General features: G+C 33.5%; 2 protein-coding genes across 2 annotated transcripts in view; both read left to right on the top strand.

The window, feature by feature from the left end:
- The window catches only part of LOC118169716 (titin-like), a 241538-nt gene that overhangs the window by 103051 nt on the left and 112796 nt on the right, over positions 1 to 25691 (top strand). The window contains exons 125-162 of the mRNA XM_035331227.1: positions 737 to 811; positions 999 to 1073; positions 1335 to 1418; positions 1718 to 1780; positions 2071 to 2148; positions 2397 to 2474; positions 3445 to 3528; positions 3816 to 3896; positions 6032 to 6115; positions 6317 to 6643; positions 8551 to 8628; positions 8820 to 8897; positions 9109 to 9192; positions 9406 to 9492; positions 10039 to 10119; positions 10324 to 10413; positions 10634 to 10717; positions 11425 to 11499; positions 11682 to 11765; positions 12123 to 12200; positions 12403 to 12486; positions 12719 to 12802; positions 13022 to 13351; positions 14030 to 14110; positions 15077 to 15160; positions 15634 to 15714; positions 16363 to 16446; positions 17091 to 17174; positions 17383 to 17463; positions 18554 to 18631; positions 19196 to 19276; positions 19488 to 19598; positions 20345 to 20425; positions 21133 to 21216; positions 21525 to 21605; positions 21860 to 21940; positions 22299 to 22382; positions 22702 to 22851. Of these exons, the coding sequence (XP_035187118.1) occupies positions 737 to 811; positions 999 to 1073; positions 1335 to 1418; positions 1718 to 1780; positions 2071 to 2148; positions 2397 to 2474; positions 3445 to 3528; positions 3816 to 3896; positions 6032 to 6115; positions 6317 to 6643; positions 8551 to 8628; positions 8820 to 8897; positions 9109 to 9192; positions 9406 to 9492; positions 10039 to 10119; positions 10324 to 10413; positions 10634 to 10717; positions 11425 to 11499; positions 11682 to 11765; positions 12123 to 12200; positions 12403 to 12486; positions 12719 to 12802; positions 13022 to 13351; positions 14030 to 14110; positions 15077 to 15160; positions 15634 to 15714; positions 16363 to 16446; positions 17091 to 17174; positions 17383 to 17463; positions 18554 to 18631; positions 19196 to 19276; positions 19488 to 19598; positions 20345 to 20425; positions 21133 to 21216; positions 21525 to 21605; positions 21860 to 21940; positions 22299 to 22382; positions 22702 to 22851 (3672 nt within the window). The remainder of the gene's footprint in view (positions 1 to 736; positions 812 to 998; positions 1074 to 1334; positions 1419 to 1717; positions 1781 to 2070; positions 2149 to 2396; positions 2475 to 3444; positions 3529 to 3815; positions 3897 to 6031; positions 6116 to 6316; positions 6644 to 8550; positions 8629 to 8819; positions 8898 to 9108; positions 9193 to 9405; positions 9493 to 10038; positions 10120 to 10323; positions 10414 to 10633; positions 10718 to 11424; positions 11500 to 11681; positions 11766 to 12122; positions 12201 to 12402; positions 12487 to 12718; positions 12803 to 13021; positions 13352 to 14029; positions 14111 to 15076; positions 15161 to 15633; positions 15715 to 16362; positions 16447 to 17090; positions 17175 to 17382; positions 17464 to 18553; positions 18632 to 19195; positions 19277 to 19487; positions 19599 to 20344; positions 20426 to 21132; positions 21217 to 21524; positions 21606 to 21859; positions 21941 to 22298; positions 22383 to 22701; positions 22852 to 25691) is intronic.
- On the top strand, positions 22860 to 25661 carry LOC118169717 (titin-like). The gene is made up of 3 exons (XM_035331228.1): positions 22860 to 24612; positions 24720 to 24803; positions 25036 to 25661. Exons 1-3 carry the CDS (start codon positions 23985 to 23987, stop codon positions 25206 to 25208), a joined length of 885 nt encoding a protein of 294 aa, XP_035187119.1. The 5' UTR covers positions 22860 to 23984; the 3' UTR covers positions 25209 to 25661.

Raw genomic sequence — 25691 nt, 5'->3', positions numbered from 1 at the left:
ATATCTTATAAACTTTAACACTACGAATGTCTACAATTTCTTTGACTTGCTTTTGAAAACTGTGGTTAATTCTGTTTTAATACGGTGAAAATAATGAGTTATCTCTTGAGTGTTGAGAATTATCAACCCTTCATTATTTTTTACAAAAATTCTCTGTTGAAAATTACTCATTCACCTTGTTTCTCAAATGAAGTAAAGTCTCTTCAAAATATCACAATATACTCTATTTCCTCAGGCTGTTTCATGGCAAAATGACTAAATTGTTTACACCTGTAAATTTATTGGTGGTAACATACACTGATTATCTTAATTACCTTTACAGGTGACACCATAGAAAGTATTTACAAAGGATGGCTTTAGCCAAAAAAATCTCAAAATCTGGGAGAGAGGCTTTCTCAAAATTGACAAGTTCTAATATTAGTGAACTAGTGAGCAGAGGAATTGAAAGTGCTGATCTGGCATTTTAGATGCTGAACATTTTCAAATTCCACAGAAATACAAGATAGGAGCTCAAACTCAGTTCCGTTTAAATTGCTTGGATTTGTTTCATCGGCTTCACAGGAAGCAGGACGGTTTGAATCTAGTTTTTGTAACCTAGTAATACCAGACATGTCTTTTAGTAATGCACACTGCTTATTCTTGTCTTATCAAATATTTTGTTACTTACAAAGGCCATAAAGACGGTAATAAATGTCAAATACTGAAATACAAGTATCTTTATTTTACTATTTTCAAGTGACTGAAGAAGAGTCTTACTACATAGAGGAGAAGGTAGCTCTTCCTAAAAGAGAGGAGGTTCCACCCCCTAAAGGTACACATTAATTTCATTTACGAAATATTGTTTCAATGTTCCTTGTTTCATCAGTCTGAGTGTTGTCACTACACGTTTCTCTAGTTTTTTTAGTTTTTTGTTTTGTTTTTAATATATTAAGGAAATGCATGCATGATAAAGTGGTACTATTCCTCTTTGTAAAACTATGTACTGTAATCTCTTAAAGTGCTTGAGAAGCCTAGGAGAGTTGTCCCTGAACCAAAAATTCCAGCTGCCCCTTGGGAAGCTCCAGCAGCTAAAGGTATAAAACAGTTCCTCATCTGGGTCATGTATTCTTGTTTCTTCCAGGGGGTATTGTTTGCCTTGCTGTCTTTCTATGTTGCCATGTACAATGTCTGCTTTCAGTGATGAATGGTTATCTCAAATTCCATCTTGTACTACGAAAAGTTTGTGTTAACTCAGTAAAATGTTACTAGTTAAAATAATAATAATAATAGACAATTACAAATAAAGCACTTTTAATATTCTTTCTCATCTTTCCATCTTACTTATTTTTCTGAAGTGCCTGAAGTTCATAAGAAAGCAGCTCCTAAAGAGAAAGTACTGATCCCTGTTCCTAAGAAAGTGGAGGCTCCACCAGCAAGAGGTATATCAGTGGTTTGCTCCTTTTGCAAAAAAAAAAAAAAAAAATAATGACTTTACTGCTGCATTCTTTCTTTGATATGTATCATGATATATATGTCCAAATATATATATATCATACCAATTTTCTTCAACATCAATATCAAATTTCTTCAACATTAAACATGTACTTATGTCTGTTTGTCTACAGTGTGGACTGTGTTCTTTGTCTTGCTGATGGTATTTATATGCTGTTTCATCTTTTATGTTACGCCTTTTGGTGAGATCAATCCAATTTTCTAAAGTTGCACAATCTTTTTTAAGAACCTCCAGAAGAACAAGTGTCCACTTTCGAAACAGATGTTGAAGAAACTCCCTCAACTAAAGGTAAACAGAGAATGACATAATGGAGCATTTTTTGGTCGGTCTTGTGGTACTTGTATTTAGGCATTTTACATAAACAAATTTGTTTTTGTTAGTATCTGAAATCTGTCTGCATCTCCCCATTCTTTTAGTTATTTACTCTGCTTTGTTTGCACTGTGCCTGTAAAGTATGCTCTTCTTCAGTGTCTCATTTTTGTTATTGAAGTTTCTTTTACAAAAAAAGTCAGATGAAATAGAAAAAATCAAATATGTCTGCATTTAAAATACTACAATTAAATATTCTTATTTTTAAGTGACTGAAGTGCACAGGAAAATTATCACAGAAGAAAAAGTTGCAGTTGCTAAAAAAGATGAGGCTCCACCCAAAAGAGGTATATAATTTTTTAGAGCTACACAAGAGAAGTCTTGTTTTATACAATCAAACATTACAAATATAAATCAGTATTCTGAAACAAGTTGTTTCCATGTTTGCTGTCATTTCTTTATTTGACTTAAAGAATTGTCACGTCTCTTCTTTTGTGTTCTGTCATCTGATCATGTTAGCAAACTGTGATTAATTCAAAATCTTTTAAAATAAACATTTGTTTAAAAATAAATAAATAAATGAATTTAATGCCAGCAGTGCCCAAGAAGACTGTGCCAGAAAAGAAAGTTCCTGTTCCAGTTTCACGGAAAGTGGCAGTTGCACCAGCTAAAGGTATATAAGTTCTTTTGAATGTAGAGAAGGCTTCTAAATATCAGATGTATGCGTGTGTCATATTCATCATCTGTCTGGGTAATAAAGCCCCAGGCTCTCCCAACTTGATTTTAAATGAAAAGCAGCTTTGTCATCTCCCTTGCAAAAAAATGCAGAAGGCAATGGAGAACAGTTACACACCTGCATTCCTTGCATTTTCTAAGCTACTAGTAACTTAATTAATTACACTATCTGCTTAAGAGCTTTGGAAAGCTGAACAAAGACATTTGTTCAATAAATATCAATACATTTAGGAAAAAAAACTATCAATGTTTTTATGACATAGTCAATATTCGGAGTGGAGGGTTTCAGACTTAGAGATATGCGTTCTACTTCTGTGAATTTCTTGTGGTTGAAAAGTAATTTTGTAATGTATGCTTTATGTGTGGTGTTTTGTGATTAAATAATGTTTCTGAAGACATCTCACCTTCATCTCTGTCTTTGTATCTTCATGTTGTGTCAATATGCTGTTTGTTTTATGATGTGATTTGTGTTTCTATTCTGTCTCTGTATTTCTTATTCTAATATTTTATGTATTATTTTAGTATCTTGTATTATTAACACTTGATGATATTTCTGCTGTTACTAAACTTGCAAGGTGTTTCAAAGCATCAAATTTACTTAGGGAATTTATTTTTGGGGAAAAAAAAAAAAAAAAAAAAAAAAAAAACAGACTAATCCTATACAAAATACTTAATGCATATATAGCTACTGTGCATTAAAATTTCAACTGGTCATTTACTCTGTGAATTAAATGTCTTTATCTTTGTATGTTCAGTGTAATTGTTGTGTTTATTATAAGTATCCTTGATATGTAAAGGTGTACTATTTCCCCATAATTGTTTGCCCTTAATTCTTTCATATGAACTTTGTATGGAAGTGTGTTATTCGTTTTAGAATTTAGTATTCTTACAACTACTATCTTTTAAAGTGCCAGAAGAGCCAAAGAAAATTATCAGAGAAGAAAGAGTATCCATTGCTGTTCCGAAAAGAAAAGTGTCACCACCAGCAGAAGGTATTCCTGCCCATGGATTAATCCATGAACTGACTTCCCCAAAGCAATACCATCAGAGCTTCAAATTTGCCACTGGCATGTTACTTATAGTTCTACTGCCTCAGCATCGTCCCAAATGAACCTTAACTGTGTCTTTGAAAAACACTAGATTTTCCACAATTACCCTGGGTGTGGGAGGTGTCACAAGATAATAATTAGTTTTCTAAGAAACATGTAATGGGATATTTATTATTATACACAATATTGCACCAGAGAAAAAATATTAAAGTTGGACTCTGTCTTTGAAGTACCAACAGAAGAAGAACACTGGGCTATGTCAGAGGAAGTATCCATTTCTCTTCACACAGAAGAGGAGATTTCATACACAGGTATGACCAGACTAAAAAGATTCTATGTCCAAATTCACAAATTGTCAACTATTAGCAAAAAAAAAAAAAAAATCAACAAAAAAACAGCCAATCATAATTTCTTGTCCTATGCAGATCACCAGTAATTGGTTTATCCCAAAGGTATATCTTGTAGAGTACTAAAGGTACCCAAGGGATACCAGAACAGCATTCCATTCTCACAAAAGGTGAAATTTTCCCTCCTGGTTTACTACTTTTGTCATAGTGGAAGACCAACCATTTCACTAGCCCATCCTTTGCAAATCTTGCCCCCTCTCAAACCTTTGAGGAAAAACAGGGCAGCCTTTTTCTTATTTATATTAACATGCTTTCCTTTTCTGAAAAAAAAAAAGTGTGTATTTTCCTCTTCTGTGACAGCAATCTCCCATCTATATCTGAAAGTCAAAGCAGCAGCCTTTACCTTTGCTCTGTTTCCCAGCTGGCTAAGACACCTAGCACAATCCCATGTATTGGACGTACCAGTTCAATGGCTTTGAAGAAAGTCTCTTAATTCATTATCCTATTACTTTGGGTAGCAGTTTATTGATTTGTGGAAAATGAGTCACATGATGCCTCATATTTACTGCTTTCAGTCCTGTTGCTGTTGATAAATGTTATCAATTACTCTGAACATATCAGTATGAACTTAAAGATTCATAACCTCACAAATGTGAAGTTAAATAATGTATTTAGTCTCTCTATTGGAGAATGATGAGGGTAAAGGCAGATCATGATTATTATAAGGACCTTTGACTGTCTATAAGGCAGGAATAATATTCTATTTGCCCTTGTAATAGAAGGGTCAAAGCAAAAGGACATCAAATTCAACAGTTCTCCCATGGGATGCCAGAGAGGTGGTGTAGCTGGGACAAAACAATCCAAAAAATACTTGAGTTTCCTGACAAGGATACTAATGCACAATGCAGGTTTTGTAATCAAATCAACTGAAGTTACCAGGTCCAATCAGTTTTAGTTTAAGATTTCAAATGCACGAGTACCTGACCTGTACAAGGAAGGAAGGAATCCTCAGGAAGGATTCTGCAAGAAAATCTTTAAGGAGGTGGTCAGTGTTCACATTGCCCTAAAACTAACACCCACAGCAAACATCAAGAGTCGTGGTAGCCATTCACTTCACCTCTACCCTCATAGTAGCCTACCATGAAAAAAGCCTGTATAAATTCTCAGATCTATCACTGACAAAATGGATTCCATCTCTAAATATCAAAATATCTCAGATCTGTTAAGAAAAGGCCCAAGTTATTATCTTAACAAGCCAAGCTGTCTCCCAGATGTTAAAATGATAGAATATTTTTTTTATTCAGTTTCCCTTGATATTGGTCACAAATTCCCATGAGACCTGCCTCAGAAGACAAAACCTATGCACTCCTGCTCTAAAAAAAAGAGAATATGCTGCTTGAATATAGTTTGTATTCTTTCCTGAATAAATCTTACATACTGAACATGTTTGTATCTTAATCTTTTGGAACTTTTTCTGCCATTATAGGCAATGGTTGTTTGCCATGCCTTAATAAAAAGTCATCGTATAAAACAATTGATAGAAGACAAACAATATCTTCCCCATTGAACAATGAATTCTTTTGCCTTTAATTAGGCCAGAACTCTTATCCACTTTCAACCACTCACACAGCTTTTTTTCTATGTGCTCTTTTTTCTTCATTTGGAGTTTCCTTTGCAATTCTTTTGTTAGCAGTGATTGATTGAGACTTTGCTCTATTGCTGAGGTAGTATAAGATGTCACTGTTGTGGATAATGGCAGCCACAGAGGATACAAATGGAATTTAGTGATTTTGTAGCTGGTTGAATTTGGATTTTGAGTTCTGCCCATTAGGAAGCTTAAATCCACTGCTGGCAGCAGAGGATGAAGCAGGAATCATCTCAGATACTTATATTGGAACCTTAAAATGTTTGTTGTTGTTTTAGTGAATAGCAGTCTAATTGCTTCCATAACTACAAGTCCAGTGTCAATATATGTGGTTGTCTTCTATGTATCAGCCATGTATTTGTAAGATATTTTTAATGTGTTTTGACAATAATATTTTTGCTCTTAAACACCACTTTTTCAAGTTATTAAATATAAATGTGCTGTATTTTTTAAGTGCCTGATGTACCAGAGAGGGCTATCATTGAAGAAAGAGTACCAATTTCTCCTCCTAAAAAAATGCCAAGAGCACCAGCCAAAGGTATACTGGATAGAGTACTGAAATACAATATAAATGTTTTTTGTGTCTTATATGTTCCATGTACAGAGAATAATACTGATTTGTTTTCTAAGGAATGTTCGTCCTTTGGTATAATTCTTACTTGACAATGCTTGTGATCCTTAGTGTCAGTAAGATCTACATGCTAAATTTTAAGATTCTTTTCATTGATATCTTTTTAAGTGCCTGAAGTACGCAAGACAGTTGTCCGAAAAGAAAAAGTGTACATTGAAGTTCCTCAGGATGAAGAGGAAGAAGTTCCACAATATGAAGAAGTAACCAGACATGAGAAGGAAGTAATCCATTACAAGGAGGAAGTCCACCATTATGAAGAAGTTAGTCCCTATGAGGAAGAAGTTCCTCAGTATGAAGAAGTTTCTCAGTATGAAGAGGAAGAAGTCACCCATTATGAAGAAGAAGTTGCTTATTACGAAGAGGAAGTTCCTCAATATGAAGAGGAGGAGGTGGAAGCTCCCCAGTATGAACAGGAGGCTCCCCCACCAGTTAGAGGTATACTTTAATTTTAGGACTGTGTGAGGAAAAAATAGTTAATGTATCCAAGTTTCATATGTTCTAGTTTGCTTTACATCTTACTTTTTCCAAGGCATTTTATGAATAGAATATACTGTAGAAAATAAGCTGGGCTCCTGTATACCTACTCTTCACTACTACTTCTACAAATTTAAATGTTCTATGTCATAAATGTTCATTCCTCTTGACATAAATTCTGCAAGGCCACTAAGAAAAAATATTTAAATTTATCTTGTCCTTGTCTGAGATCAAATTTTGCTATCAGTCTTTGTTTGAAATGTTTAATTGCGTATAAGAACTGTGTGCCACGAACCAAATTATTTGTATCTAGAAAATATGTGGGGTATTTGAAAATAAGTGATTTTGGAACACTAGTCTATTTTACTTCCTCTCAGAAATGTTTGAGAAAATCTATAGTTGTTAATATATTTATTTTTGAAAGGGAACAATGCATTTTCATGGAACACAAAAATAAAGAAGTTCTGTTAATTCACCATAGTTAAAATCTCTTACATTTAGATGTTTTCCTTAGGAATAATGTATATAGTGATGGTGTAAATTTTCACTACTTAGAGAGGATAACTAGCTTTGGTCTAGGTCTTGCTAATACAGTTTTGCTACATAAAGACATAGGCTAACTATATCTATTTTTCCAAAATTACATAATCATCTAAGAATACATAAAAGCGTATATTTTCCAGTCCTGTTTAAAATCACATAGTGCTTCTTCTCCAAAAGGAAGTTCAGGATTTCTTTTGACTAACTAATGAATTTCAAAACTATTTTTAACATCATTTGCACTAGAATTTTGATACATTGGTTAGCACATTTTCCTAGTAAAGAAAAGGACATGCTGCACACAGCAAAATCGAAGTTTATCCTGAACAGGAAATATTAAGATTAGCTAAAGTTTTCTTGACTTTATCCTAGCAGTTAAGTTGAATTCATATGTACATCAATCTTTCTCCAGTATGCTCAGATCAAATGATTACTCTCCTATCATCATAAAACTTGTATTGATATTTTGCCATTTTGGAGTTCAAAAATGGTTAATATAAAGTTTAGTTGAAATTTTTGCCTCACTGTAGTTAAAGGGAAAAATTCTACTTATTTCAGCATTCAGGATTTTTTTTTTATTTATTTACTTTATTTTATATTATTTTTATTGAAGTACACCACTCATATACAATGTCAGTACCCGCCAAATTGTGGTATAAACTGCTGAGTGCTTGTCATAGTTGTGTGTTAGAGTTAAATCAATTGACAAACTTGATCTGCTTGCTTTTTATATGTAGATAGCACTTGGAAAAATCTGAAAAATAAAATGTAATTGGCAATATATATTCAATATATAAACAAAACCAGCTTAATCAACATGATAAAATTAGCATACCTGAGAAGTGTTACGATCATAGCTCTGGGGGAAAATAAGGAGAAAAGTAGTGAAATTTGAAGTATTTAATAAAGTAATTAAAGCAGGGTTTTATTGCAATATTTGTTTTCATCCACTGTTAGCATTTTAATTTGCTCCAAAAATTGGAGGAAAAAAATAAATTTGTATTTTTGCAAGTTTCCATGCCATGATGCTTCTTGATCTTTTTTAATAGCTGGTTCTGAAAAGTCACTCTCTGTCTTACTCTAAGCAACAAATAAACCCTTGAAATTAAAACATTTTTGAAGCCATTAGTGGCTGAGCAGGAAGAATGGGCTTAAAAGCAGTGAATATAACCCGTTTGTTGTTGTAATTTGTCTTAGTGCTCAAACCATTTTAAATCATAGCTGTATGTTTTGGTTATATACTTGGGATTTGTGCTAGGGGTGCTTGCCTGCGCTTGTTCCTATTGTTTTCCAAGAAAATACCTAAGACATTAATGGTATCTTTCAAGTGCCTGATGTACCCAAGATGGCTGTTCCAGAGGAAAAAATACCAATTCTGAAGAAAAAAGAAGCTCCTCCAGCAAAAGGTATATAATCTCTTGGTGTTAGCAGACATTCTCTGAATGTGTAATTCACACTATATCTTAGATGCATTACTTTTTCTGTTCTTTTTGGAGGGGGCTCTGCATATGAAATATATGTGCTGCTGTCTTTTTTGTTTTATTTCTGTTTTGAATAGTTTGTGGATTATGTTTTAATCAAACTAATGTTTTTGAAGTGGCTGACGTGCCAAAGAAACCTGTACCTGAAAAGAAAGTCCAAATGCCAAAGAAAAAGGAAGCTCCCCCAGCTAAAGGTATAGCAACTTGTATTAGCTGTGATCAGAATGGTCTTCTAGACTTTATCTATCTTCTCACTTGTGTTAAACAGTATGAAAGCAAAAGGATTATTGATCTTAAGAATGGTGGTTCTATGTGTTTGTGTTAAATTGTTTTGTGTCACTGGCTTTTATGTAAAGGTGTTTTAGCTGCTTATTCTAAACTCATTTTACAATAATATCTTTAAAGTTCCTGAAGTGTCAAAGAAACCTATGCGTGAAGAGCAGGTTCCTGTTCTTGTAAAGAAAAAGAAGGATGTCCCACCAGCTAAAGGTATATCAGCTCTTGCCAAAATGTTTGAAAAAACAAAATGTTCTTTGTTCACCTTTCCTCTTTAACGTAATATGAAGAGTCTATTCTTGTTAGTTCATTTTGTCATTCCATTATATTGATTCATGCCATTCATATTGATTCATTCCATTTTTATCAATTCTTTACACTGTGGTCCAAAAATGAAATTCTTAAACTGCAACTATACTTTTAAAGTGCCTGAAGTAACAAAGAAACCTGTGCCAGAAGAGAAGGTACTTGTCCCAGTAACTAAAATAGTGGAAGAGCCTCCACCAGCCAAAGGTACACCAATTTCTGATTCAACCAAGTAATTCTAATTTTATTTCTTTGGCTTTAGAAGATAGTAAGTAACAAACCCATTCCTCTTCACTGTATCATGACTCTGTTATGAGCATTTCTTTTTGTCATGAGTGATACACTTATTCTGTGCTTTGAAAATGTCTATGTTTTTGTCTTACTATTGTCTGTCTTTTTTGGAGAGGAACAAAATATAATTGTTATTTACATATCTGAATTATTTAAATGTACTTGCTGTTTCACAAACAGCTGCTCCTGAAGATAAACAATATTTATCTTCCAGAGATAAACATTCCAAACAGCCAGACTTCCCCCCCAACCTTACTACATCAACTTGTAATGTGGTAGTTCAGATGTTTGTAAGTTCACAACTGTGTGTAAATCTGTGGAAAATTATATACTTTTAAATCAATTATATTTTTCATACACAATTAAATTTATCATATTTGTGTAGTTACCTTTTGTTAGTTGCACAGTTACTGTTTTATATTACACTGAAAATGAATTTCTTAAACAAAAATATCTTTAAAGTGCCTGAAGTGCCCAAGAGAGTTCCAGAAAAGAAAGTACCTGTCCATGTACATAAAAAGCCTGAAACTCCAACAGCTAAAGGTATCTCTTCTCATAAGTGAACCCATGGACAATGTTTCTTGTTGTTTCTGTATGTTTGTTATTAGAATTTCACTGACGTATCATAGCAGTTTGTGACAAATGTACTTGCTAATTTAAACTCTTCATCTTCTGTGTAAATCATCTGTCTGTGTCTGATGTTGTGTTTAATCTTCTTACAATTAAATGCTATCTTTGAAATGACAGAAATATCAAGACCTTCCCCTGAAGAGGTACCTGTTTTTGTTCCTGAGGAAGAGGAAGAAGAGGAAGCTATTCCAGAAATACCAGCAAAAGGTATAGCATTTCTTCCTGAAAATTACCAAAGAGCACTGTCCAGTTTATTAAAAGACCTTCATCTCTGTTACTTGTTTTAAGCTGGATGTAAATCTTAATTATCTTTTTGAAGTGAGTTTTCTTCGTCTTATGTGATCTTTGTGATCATTTTCCATGTTTTTAGTATTTTTGATGTTCTAAAAATAATTGATAATTTCTTATCAAAACAATATTTTTAAAGTGCCAGAGGTGCCCAAGACAGCTGTCCCAGAAGAAAAAGTGCCTGTTGCTGTTCCTAAAGTAAAGAAAATTCCTCCAGCTAAAGGTATATCACTTTGCAGTGTATGTAGATAATCCCTCTTCCTTATATTTTCATATTTCAAAGAAATCTCCTTTTAAAGATCAATTTATAGTCATTCAAACTCAGATCCTTGGTTCTAGCACACTTTTGCTTCCCTGCAAGCAGTACTAGATAGCAGATAGAGCTTGATTTTTCATTTTGTTCTTGATTTTAATCAGAACTCATGTTCCCAAGGAACAATGTTTAAACAACATTCCTGGAATAGTGTCCTATGGGACTTTATCTGGAAATTCTTCAATTCAGAGAGATTTTTCTGACAAGCACCTTGAGAATGTATGTTAAAATTTCAAGCCTATTAGCTAAATTTATGCAAAAATAAAATGAAAGCACAATGGACTCTATAAATAACCTGGACCCTGTCAGCAAACACTGACAAGTTTTTATGTTAAAAATTAGACTAAAAATCTTCAACAACCTCTCATTTGTAGCATGTGTTGGTAATACGGTTGGCAATGATGATGTGTGATAAAGAATTGGGCAAAAGAGCTGACCTTCATGTAATTCTTATAAACCAATTGCATTTTGCTGTTCTTAGGGAAAGAATGAAAAATAACAAATTTAGTTTGCCTCACGTGTATTAGTGTTGTTATTTTAAAGTTGGTGTCCTTTGTTTTGTGTTGTGATGTTTTCTCTGGGATGTTGCACAAGTAAAGTTTTTAATATCTTTAAAGTGCATGAGGTGCCACAGAAAGTTGTGCATGAAGAAGAAGAGGAAGCTTTTCCAGAGGAAACTGTACCAGCAAAAGGTACAACATCTCTTGCAAGTTACTCATGTGATCTTTTGAGTTGATTAAAATGCTTCTTTATTTATTTTTCTGTGTAAACCTTGATGATCTTAGGAAGTTTGTGATCTTGTTTCATGTTTTTTAATGTTTTTGGTGCTCTGAAAGTAATTTTAAAATGTGTTTGCAAAATAATATCTTTAAAGAGCTGGAGATTACTAAGAAACCAGTCCCAAAAGAAAAAATACCTGTACCCACTCCTGAGAAATTGGAGCTTCCTCCATCAAAAGGTACATAAATTAATAACTAAGAAAACAATCTGTGCTTTTAGTCTCATTCACTAGCTATATTTATTTTATTTTATGTTGGTTTTTATTTATGTTATTTTTGTGTCCCTGCTGTCTTTCTGTATTTGTCTCAGAATACCTGTCAGATTCCTGGCAAAAAAATAATTTCTGAAATGATCTGACTTGCTCATAAAGTCTTGCATGGATATAAAATGTCTTTTTATTTCAAATTCTTTTTAAAATACTTTAAATATGTTCTGCAAGTCAGTTATTTCATTATGTATGTATGTATATGTCTTCTGTTGTCTTTCTAATATTACTGGTAGAGGACATTCTAAAAAGAAAATAATATCTTTAAAGTGCCTGAGATGCCTAAGAAACCCCTTTCTGAAGAGAAAGTACCTGTTCCTAAAAAGGTGCCAGCTCCACCAGCCAAAGGTATTTCAGTTTGTAAATACTGTGCCAATAATAAATAATATTCTTCATACAAGTTGACCTTAGCACAAGACTTAGTATGTCTGTCTTGCCTTATGTTTGGCACTACACTGTAAGTTTTTCTTCTGTTGTTGGTAAGCTTCTGGGTTTGTGGTTATTTAAAAACTGTGCAACAAGTACACTGAAGTCAGTCATATCTTTAAAGTACCCAAGGTGCCTAAGAAAGTTGTTCCTGAAGAGAAGGTAACTGTTGCTCCCTCTAAAAAAGCTGAAGTTCCTGCTGCGAAAGGTACATATGCTCCATAATGTTATTAATATACATGCTAAAATACTTTTGGTCTTCTTTGTTCTAACTCTTTTATTTGTTATATGAGATTTCTGCTCTAATTTATGTCAAAACTCTTCAGTATCAATGTTTGCATTGTAAAACCATAACATTGCTTATTGTGTTTGTTTTTGTTTTTACTTATACTGCTTTAAGTTTTCATTTTAATTGCTAAAAGAAAACCATATCTTTAAAGTCCCTGAGGTGCGTAAAAGAGCTGTTGCAGAAGAGAAAGTACCTGCTGTTGTCCCAAAACCCAAAGAACCACCACTGAGTAAAGGTACAGATATTTTTCTTAATCACATTTTTTTTTATTTTCCTCTTCCCTCCTAAAATCTTTTAGAATACATATACTGTTTTAGGAACATGTTCTTCTATTTTAAAGTAACTTATGCTTGTGGTTATCAATCAAATTTTCTGTTCTGGGTGGATGGTCTTGAACAACTGTAAAGAATATTAAATAATTGTAAAGTTAGTAACAATAATACTGTCTTTAAAGTGCCTGAAATATCCAAGAAACTCATCCAGAAAGTCCCTGCTCCTGCTCCTGTAGTGGAGAAGTATGAATATACATATGAGGAGTATGAGAAGTATGAGACATATGAAAGTATTGAAGAGTTTGAGAAGGTTGAGGAATATGAAGAAATTGAAGCATATGAAGAACCTGAAGAACCTGAGGGATATAAGGAGATTCAGGAACAGGAGTATGAAGAGGAGGCTGAGGAGAAGGAAGATATCTATGAGAAGTATGAGTTTAAGGAGAAGGAAGAGATCTATGAGAAACATGAGGAGGTTTACGAGGAGACTTATGAAATCCCACCAGCTATAGGTACATCATGTCATGATTTCTTTATTCTTATCATTGCTTGTTGAGCTTCCAGCTGCTGCTTAAGCCTCCATCTTTATATATTTCCCCATTTATACACCTATGTATGTCTGCTGCTGGTGATGATACATCCATTCAAAGGTTGTTTGTCTCCTACTCCTTCCTAAGGAACTCTTCCCTTCAAAGTGGAATAGAAAGATTAACCATCTGACTGACAGAGCTAGTGTAGATATGATACAAGCAAAGTAAATTATAATTTTCTGGTGCAGTTCAGATTCAGTCTGAATTCAACACTTTCATGTGTCAATGTGTTTCTTTTTCCCAGTTTAGCTCCAATGAGTTACAGAGATGTTAAAACTCAAGTAGGGCCTTCCTTCTTATCACGTTTACGATTACGGGATCAATTAACTAGGAGTTAATTGATAGAAAATGATAACTTTACCATATTCCCAGATGGTATACAGCTCATGCCAAACAGACATTGCATCCAAAATGTACCAGAAACATGTACATTGATATTTCTTAGCTTTTGTTGCTCAAGATCTGAGTCAAATGTCTGTTCTCCTGTCTGCATAAATTAGGTGATTCTTCTACAATGAGTGATTGCTCTGCTTGCCGTCTTTGTGTCTGTTGTAATTCCTCATAAATAACATAAAATCCGTAATTAAATATTTCTTAAAGTGCCTGAGGTGCCTAAAAGACCTCTGCCAGAAGAAAAAGTTCCTGTTCCTGTTCCTAAAAAAGAAGCTCCTCCAGCTAAAGGTACATGAGCTGTAAGATAAATTTGAAAACACAGCCCTCTGTCTTCTCAGAATCCCCAATCTAGTAGTCGAGTTCAAAATAGATTCGACTATCAAAATATTCGAATCAAAATAGATTCGACTACTTTCTTTCCCAATACAGTCAAAGACTGGAAGTAACATACTAAAAAGATAAGTACATACTTCTTAAATGAATCAAAACTTAGACAAATTACATGCATACTGAGGGCAAAGGAATTGTGAGGAGGACCTCCACTATTTAATACCATCAGAATGTAAATTACATTTTTTATCTAATGATTGAAAACAAGCATATGTAAAAATTAATAAAAGTCCATTGAGCTCAAAGTCTATATCAGTTAAAATCTAGTTTCCCGTCAAATCCCCCAAACCAAGGACTTTCTTCACTCTAATTACATGCTGGAGTGGGTATAATGTTAATATGTGTTCACTGTATCAGTCTTTATAGAAGCTAAGGGTCATGAATAGAAATTGTTAGTGTATGTTAGTAGAGTTCCAGTACTAGTCCAGAGTTCTGTAATTTTCTTTTCAGAGCACTTAATTTGACAGAAACTCATCTTGCACTCATTTTTTTAGCTGTTTCTCATTCAAATTATCAGAATGAAATCAGTGGGAAGGGGGTTAACTTTTGCATGATGACTCAGAGTTAATTGATAGAAAATGATAACTTTACCATATTCCCAGCTGGTATACAGCTGACAGTCCATAAAACCTGATTATTAAGGCGTATCCTGCTCAAATGTTTGCCAAACAATCAGCGTGAATCCAAGCAAAATAGCTGAGATGTGTGGCCTTTAAGGCCACCACCCAATAGCAAATGAGTACGGTATATTTATGTTTTTCTAACTTCTGTGATTGTTTGCATTGTTTGCTTTTTGTTTACTTTTTGTTCTTATATAATATTAATACTGTAAAAATTCTTAAAAACACAACAATTTTTTTAAAGTGCCAGCAGTGGTGAAGAAGTCTGTTCCAAAGGAAAAAGTACTACCTGCTGTTCCTAAAAAGGAAATGATTCCACCAGCTAAAGGTATATACTTCCTCTGCATTGTCCTCACAAACCATGAATTCTGATTTAATTCTTTGTCCTCATTATTTGTTGAGAAACGTTTGTTTTATGTCTTCGTGATGCTTTTTCAGCTGTTTGTGATTGACTCTTTTTTGCCTGTTTATGTCAAGTCATTTTTTGAAAATATGTGAGTTGCATTGAAAAATGTGTGTTCTGTCTTTAACATACATATGAAAGAAGTTCAGAAAGAAAGAGTATTTTTGGTCATTGTGAAAAGGAAGCAGATTCCATCATCAAAGACTATGGCTGTTTTTCAATAATATGTTTTTAATACGTTATTCTTCAGTCTAATCTTCAAAATTAACATAGATATCCTTTCATGAAGCATTTAATCCTTTGTTTCTTCATTAATCTGTCTTAGATTTGTTAGATTTGTTCTTTCTAACTTCTTCCAAGAAAATTTAAAAGCCCTAAAAGCAAACAATGTCTTAAAGGGCTGGCTGTTCTCAAAAGACCTGTTCCTGAAGAAAAGAAACCTACACATGCAGCTGAAATAGAAGTTCCACCGAAGAAAGGTAGAACCTTTGTTATGAGATTTTACGGAAAGGAAATATTTGCATTGTTTACCCCAACTAACATCTTCTAAAAGAATCCTAAAATTCTTTAGGCCATGACAAGGATATAATCCAGTCTCTAACTGCAGATTCTGTTCTGAGTGATAAATTGAATGCTCTTAGGCAAACATTTCATATATGTGCCATACATGTGCTAGACAGTAAATACACTGATTTATGAAATAAAATGTGATGAGAACTTATGGCTACTTACATCATCTGTACATAAAAGCTTCAGTGCTTTTATTTTTGTGATGTAGTTGTAAATTCAGTTTAAACTGGGAGTTGGAAGCAAGTATAATGGTCATGATATTCTGAGAAGTAATATGGCAAGAGCAAGTAAGTTTAAACCAATAAAGCTGTTATAAATATCAGAAGGCAATATCAGCATGAAGATACAGTGAGAAAAGCAAATGGTTTATGCTCTTTGAGAGCAGAAACAATGAATTTTCTACATAATTCATTGTTCTAGACTGCATATCTTTCATCAAAATGCACAGTATTTGGGCCATCAAAAAAACCTAAGTTTTCTGGGTTTATTTCTCTTTGGGATTTTAAAAGTTGAAAAATGTTTTGAGGTTACTAAAAAAGGGATAATATCTTTTCAAGTTCCTGAGATTCATAAGAGAGCTGTCCTTGAAGACAGAGTATCCACCTTTATTGTTGGAGAAGATGAACCTACTTTTTATGAAGGTACATCAGTGAAATATCTACCAAGAAGTAAACTGCAGAGATTCATGTTCTAGGTCGTTTTTTAAAACGAGACATTTTCAATTTATGTATTTATTTTTTTTTTTAGTTATTTAAAAGTAATTTCTATGCATGTCTTTGAGATTCTCTAACCCCAACATTTATAGTTTAACATTTTTTATATGTTCTTTTCTCTCCTGTTGTTGGGTGAAAAAAGCATAAGAGAGAAACTAAATTTCTGATCCAGGAAAACACTCCAGCCATATTAGAACAAAAACATGGACTAAAGTAGATGTTGGCTTAAAAACCATCCTGAGTATGTCTTAATTAATTTTTGAGCTGGGATATTGATAATTAACTGCAGATGGGGAAATGGGAAACTCAATTCAAATACAATGTCCTGTGTAACATGGAGAACTAAGTAACTAGAAAATAAAATTAAATATTTTTGAAAATCTGTATTTTACTAATTGAGAATCATCACTTCTAGCAATAGTAGGTAAATGATCAGGCTGAAATGAGATATTTAAATCATTTATGTTCAAACTGGTCTTTGTCCATATACATGTCTGTGCATTATAAGCTGTCTTTTAATTTTGTCTTTTAAATAATATTAAAATCTGTAAAATAAACTAATATCTTTAAAGAGCCTGAAGTTTATGAAGATCTTCCAACAGAAGAAAAACTCCCTGTTGTTATTCCTAGTAAACCAGAAGCTCCAGCTGCTAAAGGTACAGCAACTATTCAAACAATATATAAAGTGACGTGTACCCTACAAATCAGTTTTTCATTGTCATCATTCCATCTGTGCTCCAGTCAGCTATTTCATATGTTCATTCTAATGTTTCCTTAGGTACTATGTGTTTGTCATTGCTTCTTTGTTTTGTTACTTACATTTTGTTATATGATAATGTTCTTAAAAATTTAATATCTTTGAAGAATCTGCAGTGATAAAGAAAACTGTCCCACTTAAGAAAATACCTGCTGCTGTCCCTAAAGAAGAAGCTCCTCCAACTAAAGGTATATGATCTCCAAATGATTTTTTTCTATTCTCTCAAAATTGAGGTACTAAGAAATCCCTCATGCTTGCTTTTTCTGAACAGCATTATAAAGTGCTATATACACACTGTTTTCTTCCCTTTGATTTCCTATTGTAAAAGTAATTTATTTATCTGAGGAAGAGAGCATGTATACAGCGAGATCAGAGATGAAAAACATATAATCATTTTGAAAACACAAAGAAATCCAAATATTTCAGCAGCTTTATTCATATGTTAAACTAATGAATGAGCAACTACTATGACAATCATTCATCATTCAGGAAAACAAATTCAACGATCATTCTGTGTAAATTCTTATTTTTGGCTTGTGTCAGAGACTGCTCAAACATATTGATATATTTTGCATCAAGAATTTAAAATTTAAGCAGACAAATTCATACAATTACTCCCCCTCCCTCAATAAATAAATAAATAAAAATTAGTAGACAGGTAATTCATTACAGGCCGAGGGATTAACTTTGTATTTTTTTGACTTCTTGTCATATTCCATTTCCCAAACTACATTCTCTGTTGCTATTAATAATAATAATAATAATAATAAAAGTCATGACAGAGCTTGTTCCTGAAGAATTTTTTCCAGTCATGTCAGAGGTTCTGATAAAGATTAGGTTAAGACTTCAATTTAGAAATAAAAAAAAAAAAAAAAAATCAAAAAACCCACAAAATAATTTTATAGAAACATAGTTTTGTAATAAAATACAATTCCAGTGTTGAAAAACTTTGACAAAATATTTTATTAACTTCACTGGAGTTTTGCTTTGCCTTTTTTAGGTAATTTTGAAATTTCAAATAAATAAAAACATTTGAATTGACAAAATTCGTAAAGGTTGTCTGATAACAACAACAACAATTATTATCCTTTCAGAGAAAATTCAGACCTGTAAGAGTTAGGAGTTCCAAAACCAGAGGAATGCATGAAGTTGCCAAGTTGTATTCACAGCTTAATACCCTATATTTTAATATTTTTCTAGTAGTACTTTTTATTGTTTTACAAAACTGTATTAATTATTTCCTAGTGCATATTTGTAAAATAAACCAATATTTTTAAGTTCCCAAAGTACCAAAGAAAGATGTCTGCAAAGAAAAAATACCTCCTGCTCTACCAAAAGAAGCAACGCACCTTAAAGGTACAAGACATTCTGAGTGGAGTTTGAAGGATAAAAGATCTGTTTTCATGTATATATCTTTAATGATTTTGAGAAAATTCTACACATCATAACCTAATGTGTAGATAGCAGCCACAGTATAAAATTAATTTTATATATATATATATCACCTGGAGTTTTTCTTGAGGGGAAAAAAATTGTTTAGATTTAAGGGCAAAAATCAAGGGACCCTGCTACATGAGATCAGTCCAAGGAAAGCAATAGTTATAAAACAGACAAATTGAAAATTTGATAGAGAGTAGTTAGAGAAGTCCATCTCTCAGCACTCAAGAGGTAGCTCAGTTTAGGACATAACAAAAATCTTTCTTCTCGCAACCTGCAGAGGTCAGATCATGGTAGTGTACAAGATTCTTTCTTTCCTAGTTTATAACAAGACTTAATTTGAGGGTTGATACAAAATAGACCTGTGTGTCTTAGGCTGAGCTTGAATATTTGATTTTCTCTGTTATTTGTTTTTCACATCGTCTTGTTGTCTGAAGATATTACTCTGAGTTAATTTAAATATTTAAACTAATATCTTTCAAGTACGTGAAGTTTATGAGGAAATGCACATAGAAGAAGAAATTTCTACTGTTCATAGAAAAGAGGAGTCTCCACCACCTAGAGGTATATGATATTCTTGATCATCTTTCCTGAAACTTGCAAAGTAATGACCTCCAAAAAAAAAATTAATAATGTTCATAGTTTAGGTATTGTTCAGTATAACTAATATTTGTTTCATTCTTTTTGTACCTTACTTACATGTCAAACTTCTTTTTCTGTATGACTTGTCTTTCTGTCCTATATAAATTCTTAAAATGAACTAATATCTTTAAAGTGCCTACAGTAGTTAAGAAAGATGCTTCAGAAGAAAAAGTGCCTATTGCTGTGCCTAAAACAACAGAACCTACACCAATGTCTAAATGGCCAGAATCTCCACTATCTAAAGGTACTTTAGTAGCCCAATAAACCTGAGGTCTTGTCTTCTTTTGATGATAATATATTTTGTGTTTCTTATGTAGTTACTCATTTAATAGTTCATAATCCACGTCAGTTTTGTGATACTCAAGTTACACATGCGTATTCTTCTGTTTCTCTAGTAGTCTTATTGATTTGTATGTTTACTTTAAATAATAAAAATTAAAATCAATAAATATCTTTAAAGTGCCTGAAGTGCCCACAAAAGGTATCCCTGAAGAGAAACCTGTTCTTCAAACTTCAAATTGTTTTTGCTAAGACGTTTTTGAACATGTAACTGTTGTCACTGTCCTTTAACATCTACTTGTTTTGTCTTACTTTTCTGTATTCCATGTTTTATTTTTCTATTTCTCAAAAGTACGTATCTTTAAAATTTCCAAGCTACCTAAGGAATCTGTCTCACAAGAGAAAGTACCTTTTGCTGTATTTAAAAAGACAGAAGTACCACGTAAAGGTTATATGTCAATAAAGGTGACACTGAGATTTCTCTTTCTCTTGGGCAGAAGGGTTAATACTAAAATAAAACCCTTTATTTCTCATTTATAAAAATTCCTAGTACTGTGTATTACTATACAAATCTTTTTGCATTACATATTTCTTTTCATATCTGATCTTATGTACCTTGACAATATTCTTCTTGTGACACTCTTTCTTCTTAATATCACATATATTTAAAAACCTTAAATATAACAAAAATAAATGTTGTTTTCTTTAAAGTGCCAGAAGTGCCCAAGAAAATTCCAGAAGAGAAGGTACCTATTACTGTGCCTAAAAAACTGGAACCAACGCCACCCAAAGGTATGTTTGTTTCATTACATATAACTAAAACTTGGAAGAGAAAAAACAAACAAACAAAAAACCTCTACCTTGATTTGGTGCATTAGTTTTTGATTGCTTGTATGTGTTGTACTATTATATTTATTTTCTGTGGCCACAGCTTGTATATGTTACTGCTTTAGAAACTCTCTTGAGCGATAGCTGTAGTTAGCATATCGGTGAGTTAGAAATACTCATGTGACTGGGCAGAGATGAGACTAATCCTCAAGGACCACAGCAGAAATCTTACAGTAAAAAATTAGCTGCAAAAGAGTGTTTAAGAATCTCAAAATACACAGTGATGCAGTCTAACACAGGGGAAAACCCTCCATGAAGAGACAAAAAATTGATAAAAAGATGACATCGTCAAGCATAGAAGAATGTGATAAGGAAGGCAGAATGGACAACAGCAGCCTTTAGTTGAATGCAGATCCAGGGAGGTCATTTACTTAAATGGAAAAATAATTTAATGTAGACGGATGCGTTTAGGTTAAGCCACCTTGTCATCTGCATTTGACTAAGGCTTTAAAAGGCTCTGAGGTTTTACCTCAGACTTTACAGGGGCATAAAGGAATGTAAAGTCAATAAACATATGAAATCAATGGTTACATTAATTTTCAGTTTCTACTCCAAAGTTTTGAACATAACTAAAATCCTATATACTGATTGAAAATATTTTTTCCTCAAAGAGCCTGAAGCACCCAAGGAAGTAGTTCTAGAAGAGAAAATCAAAGTTTCTGTGCCTAAAAAGCCAGAAGTACCACCAGCTAAAGGTACTTGTCATTAATAAATCCATAACAACAATTTGTTTTCCTTCATTGATAAAATCTTTTGATACTATTTCCCCATCTTTTCTGTCTCCTAAACTTGATTTACATAATTCATTTTTGGATCAGACTCTTTTTCCCCTTGATACACTCAAATGTCTATCAATCTTGATTGAGAGCAAAAAGTATATTTGGTAAAGGATATTATCTCTAATTGATCCTACTTGGTGTCCTTTTGTTTGTTTCTTTTTCTAATTTAGTGCTATTTAAATTTATTTATATTATTTGTATTAACATAAGTATTAATTTTAAAGTGCATGAAGAGCCCAAGAAAGTCCCAGACAAGAAAATACCAGTTATGGAGCCTAAAAAAGCAGAAGTTCCACCACCTAAAGGTATTTGTAAAATAAAATAATGAAAAACAAAATTGAAAATATTACTCTTGTTTTGACACTATAGAAGACAATACCCAAGTCCCTTGTGGAGATTTTCTTCTGTTGCCTGAGGTTTTTCAAGTGAACAAATGTTTTGTTTTTCAATGTGGAAAAAGATAATACTTGTAATTGGTGTACTCACTAACACTATTCTGCTGTTGTTCTTTAATGCTGCTCACGAAATTCTTATAGTAAATGTTATTAATATTTTTAAGTGCCTGAGGTGCCAAAGAAAGTGGTCACAGAAGAGATTTCAGTCAAAGTACCAAAGAAACCCGAACCTCCACCAGCTAAAGGTAAATGATGTAAACAATGAATGACAGAAAAACCTTTTGTGTATTATTTTAACAAATTAGTGTCTTATTTTAATAAATGGTTATTTTCTTGTATTATAAATGTTCTATATTTGTTGTTGTTGTTTAAATTGTAATTTTTATATGTGCGAGAGAGATAAACAGAGAAGCTAGCCTATTTGTAGCCCGTAAAAGACCATTACCTCAGAGAATATATTCTGTAGGAATACAAAAAAAGTTGATATTTACATCCAAAATCACTGATGTTGTTGATGTCCCCGAGTTTTACTTTTTATGTCCCAAATAATAAAGACACTCTGTTTGAATTTCATAAAAATAACAGAAATTACTTTCCTTGAAGTGCCTGAAGTGCCCAAGAAAGTGGTTCCAGAAGAAAAAGTACACACTGAAGTTCCTAAAAAACCAGAACCTCCACCACCTAAAGGTACATTTTCAGTATTGATAAAATCACACAGCATTTTAATTGGTTTACCTGAATATCATCTTTTTAATTCTGTTATCCTCTTTGCTATATTCTAATATTTGTAGGTGTTACCGTTTGTGTTGTCATCCCTTGTGAATAACTTATTTAGCAACAATGGCTATTATTGGTGCACATTGAGCAATATTAAAAATAAATAGACTATTTTTGAGGGGTATTTTTTTCTGACATTGTCTGATAATTTTCTCCTTGGACCTATTGTGCCCTTTTTAATTCAAACTCTTCAAATTCCTGAAAGTAAAACAAATAAATATTTTTAAAGAACCTGAAGTGTCGAAGAAGCTTGTTCCAGAGAAGAAATTACCTGTTCCTAAAACACCAGAACCTGAGATTTTGGCTAAAGAACCAGAACCTGTGGTTGTGCCAGAACCAGAGGCTGTACCTGAAGAACCGAAACCTCTACTAGAGAAAGGTAAATCTTAACATTAATAAAATAATAAGAGCAATATTTTCCTCTTTTCTTAAACACTGTGATTTTCCAGGTCTTCTGTCTTCTGAGAGACTGGACTGTATTTGTTCTCTGTATCTGCATATCTGTGTGAAATAGGCATACATTGGTCTTTTTGAAGAATAGTGACAAATTTGGGATGTCTGAATTACCTGCATTTTTCACTTTAATTCTTCTTACTATTTTGGATTATTCTTACCATTCTATTTACTACATGCTTCGGTTCATGAAACCAACCATAACTAATATGTTCCAAGTTACAGTAGTAGAAGAGGAGAAAGTATCCATTATAGTAGCTAGGAGCAATATACTTGAAATATCAAAAGCTCCACCAAGAAAAGCTGGATGCCATCACTGATAATTCTTGGGTCTTCAGCTTATTAGCTGCAAAATTATTAATATCTTTTGTCCTGTCCACTTTGTTTGTAAATACTGTGAATTCTGTGTAGAGCTTAAGATATAATGTCAGTGCATGTGTATGCTTACGTATGTGGGGGCATGAGGTGTGTATGTGTGTGTATTTGAAGGAAGAAAAGCCAAAATGTGTTATCTCCATCCTTAAAAAGGCTAACATATATGTTATACCTCATACATTTTTAATGTTTCCATTCCAATTGTCTTTTTATGTTTTATGATTTACTTAAAGTAGGTATATGTGTCTGAGCAACTGTTAATTTAGAACTAATATCTTTTATGTACATGAAGTGATCAAGACAAGTGTTCTAGAAAAGAAAGTACCTGTTGCAGTTTCACGAAAACCAAAGGACATTGCGGGACCCCCCAAAGTAAAACACTTTGTGGCACCTCAAGAACCAGAACCTGTGATATTGGCCCAAAAAACAGTGCATGCTGTGTCACCTGAGGTTACAAAGCCTATTGTGGCACCCCAAGAAACAGAGGGTGTTGTGGCATCTGAGGAACCTGAGACTGACTTGGCACACCGTAAAGCAGAAACTGTTGCAGCACCTGACGAAACAGAGCCTGTTGAGGCAGCCCAAAAAACACTACATATTGTGGTGCCTGAGAAAACAGACCTTACTGTGGTACCTGAGGAACCTAAGTTCAATGTGGCACCCCAAAAACTAAAGCATGGTGCGATGTCCCCAAAACAAAGGCTTGTTGTGGCAGCCAAAAAAACAGAGCATGTTGATTTCCCTGAGAAACGAGACCTTGCTGTGGTACCTGAGAAACCCATGCCTGATATGGCACCCCAAAAAATAAAGCATGGTGTGATGCACTCAAAACAAAAGCCTATTGTGGAACCCCCCAAATTGGAGCCATTCATGGCCCCTGAGGAACCTGAGATCACTGTCCTACCTGATGACTCAGAGGCAGCTTCAGCACCCTCAAAAACAGAGCATATTTTGGTGCCTCCCAAAGCAAAACTTCGTGTGGCACCTCAAAAAGCAGAGCTTGTTGTGGCACCTGAAGAAACAGAGTTTGTTGGAGATTTCCAAAAATCAAAGCCTATCGCAGTGTCACAAAAATCAAAGCCTGTTGAGGTGCAAGACAAGCCAGAACCTGTTATGGTGCCTAAGGAATCAGAACAAATTTTGGCACCCCAAAAACCAGAGAATTTTACAGCACTTCAAAAACCGAAGCCTGAAGTGGCACCTGGGAAGCCAGAGCCTGTTTTGTCACCTGAGGAACCACCACTGGCCAAGACGGCTGAAAAGCCAGAGATTACTGCCATACATAAAAAACAAGCAGCTCCACAAGCTAAAGGTACATCTTATGAATAGGATGTCTATTTCTTCTCTCAAGTGTAGTATGTTTCACTGCTCATATTAAAGCTTAATATGAATAACTAAAATATACTAATATCTTTAAAGAACCTGTAATGCTTGAGAAGGCTGTCCCAGAAGAGAAAATTCCTGTAGCTGTTCCTGAAAAATCAGAACCTCCATCAGCCAGAGGTACATATTATCATGAATACATGATAAACACACCTAATCTTCTTAAATATGATTTTAACCTCTTCTGTCATTTTGAACCTTAGATTATAAATTGTGCTTGCTGCTACAAATCACACAGAGCGTGTTCGTGACAGATTGTTATTTCACAAGATTTCACATCTATGTTTCAGTCTGTGTACTTATGTTTAAATGTATTTGAATTGTAAAATGAATTGAACTAATATCTTTGAAGTGCCTGAGAGGGCTGTCCCAGAGGAGAAACTGTCCGATGGTGTACCTAAAAAAACAGGAGCTCCACTTGCTAAAGGTACATGTCATCATGAGCACCATCATAGGGATGGTGGTTTTGTTGTTACTGTTTATGTATTTGTCTTTCTTTCTTTTTCTTTTTTTTTTTTTCAATGAATCCCATTTTTTACAGTCATACTCTAGCATCTAAAATGTGAGAGAGATGTACTGGATATGAATTAATATGCAAGGTTGTCAAATTAGGACTTTACTTTCTCAGAATACTCAGATGAAAGATGTTAAAGTTGAACTACTCTAAACCTGTGTGCACAACAGATTGATGCACTGCATCACCATTTCAATACTTTTAGAAAGTCCCAAATACTATCTAGAGAAGTAAACATTTTCTCTAGCACCAGATTCTGTCCATCTAAAACACGAGGACATAACGCAAGTGAAGTGCATTTGTCAATGATGATGCTGAGTGTATTTAAATACTATAAAAATTTTAAATGAATATTCTGTGAAACAGCTGTAAGCAGCATATAGTTTAATACTGAAACAAGAAATGAAAAGACGACAATGAAAGCAAACCCAAGCCCATAGCCCACAATCATGAATGCTATGCAACAGACCTTCAAGTACAGTTGGATACCATAA

Source organism: Oxyura jamaicensis, chromosome 7 (genome assembly GCF_011077185.1).
Source record: "Oxyura jamaicensis isolate SHBP4307 breed ruddy duck chromosome 7, BPBGC_Ojam_1.0, whole genome shotgun sequence".
Taxonomy (NCBI): domain Eukaryota; kingdom Metazoa; phylum Chordata; class Aves; order Anseriformes; family Anatidae; genus Oxyura; species Oxyura jamaicensis.
The sequence above is the reverse complement of the archived record's forward strand: the minus strand, read 5'-3'. Positions and strand labels throughout refer to the sequence as shown.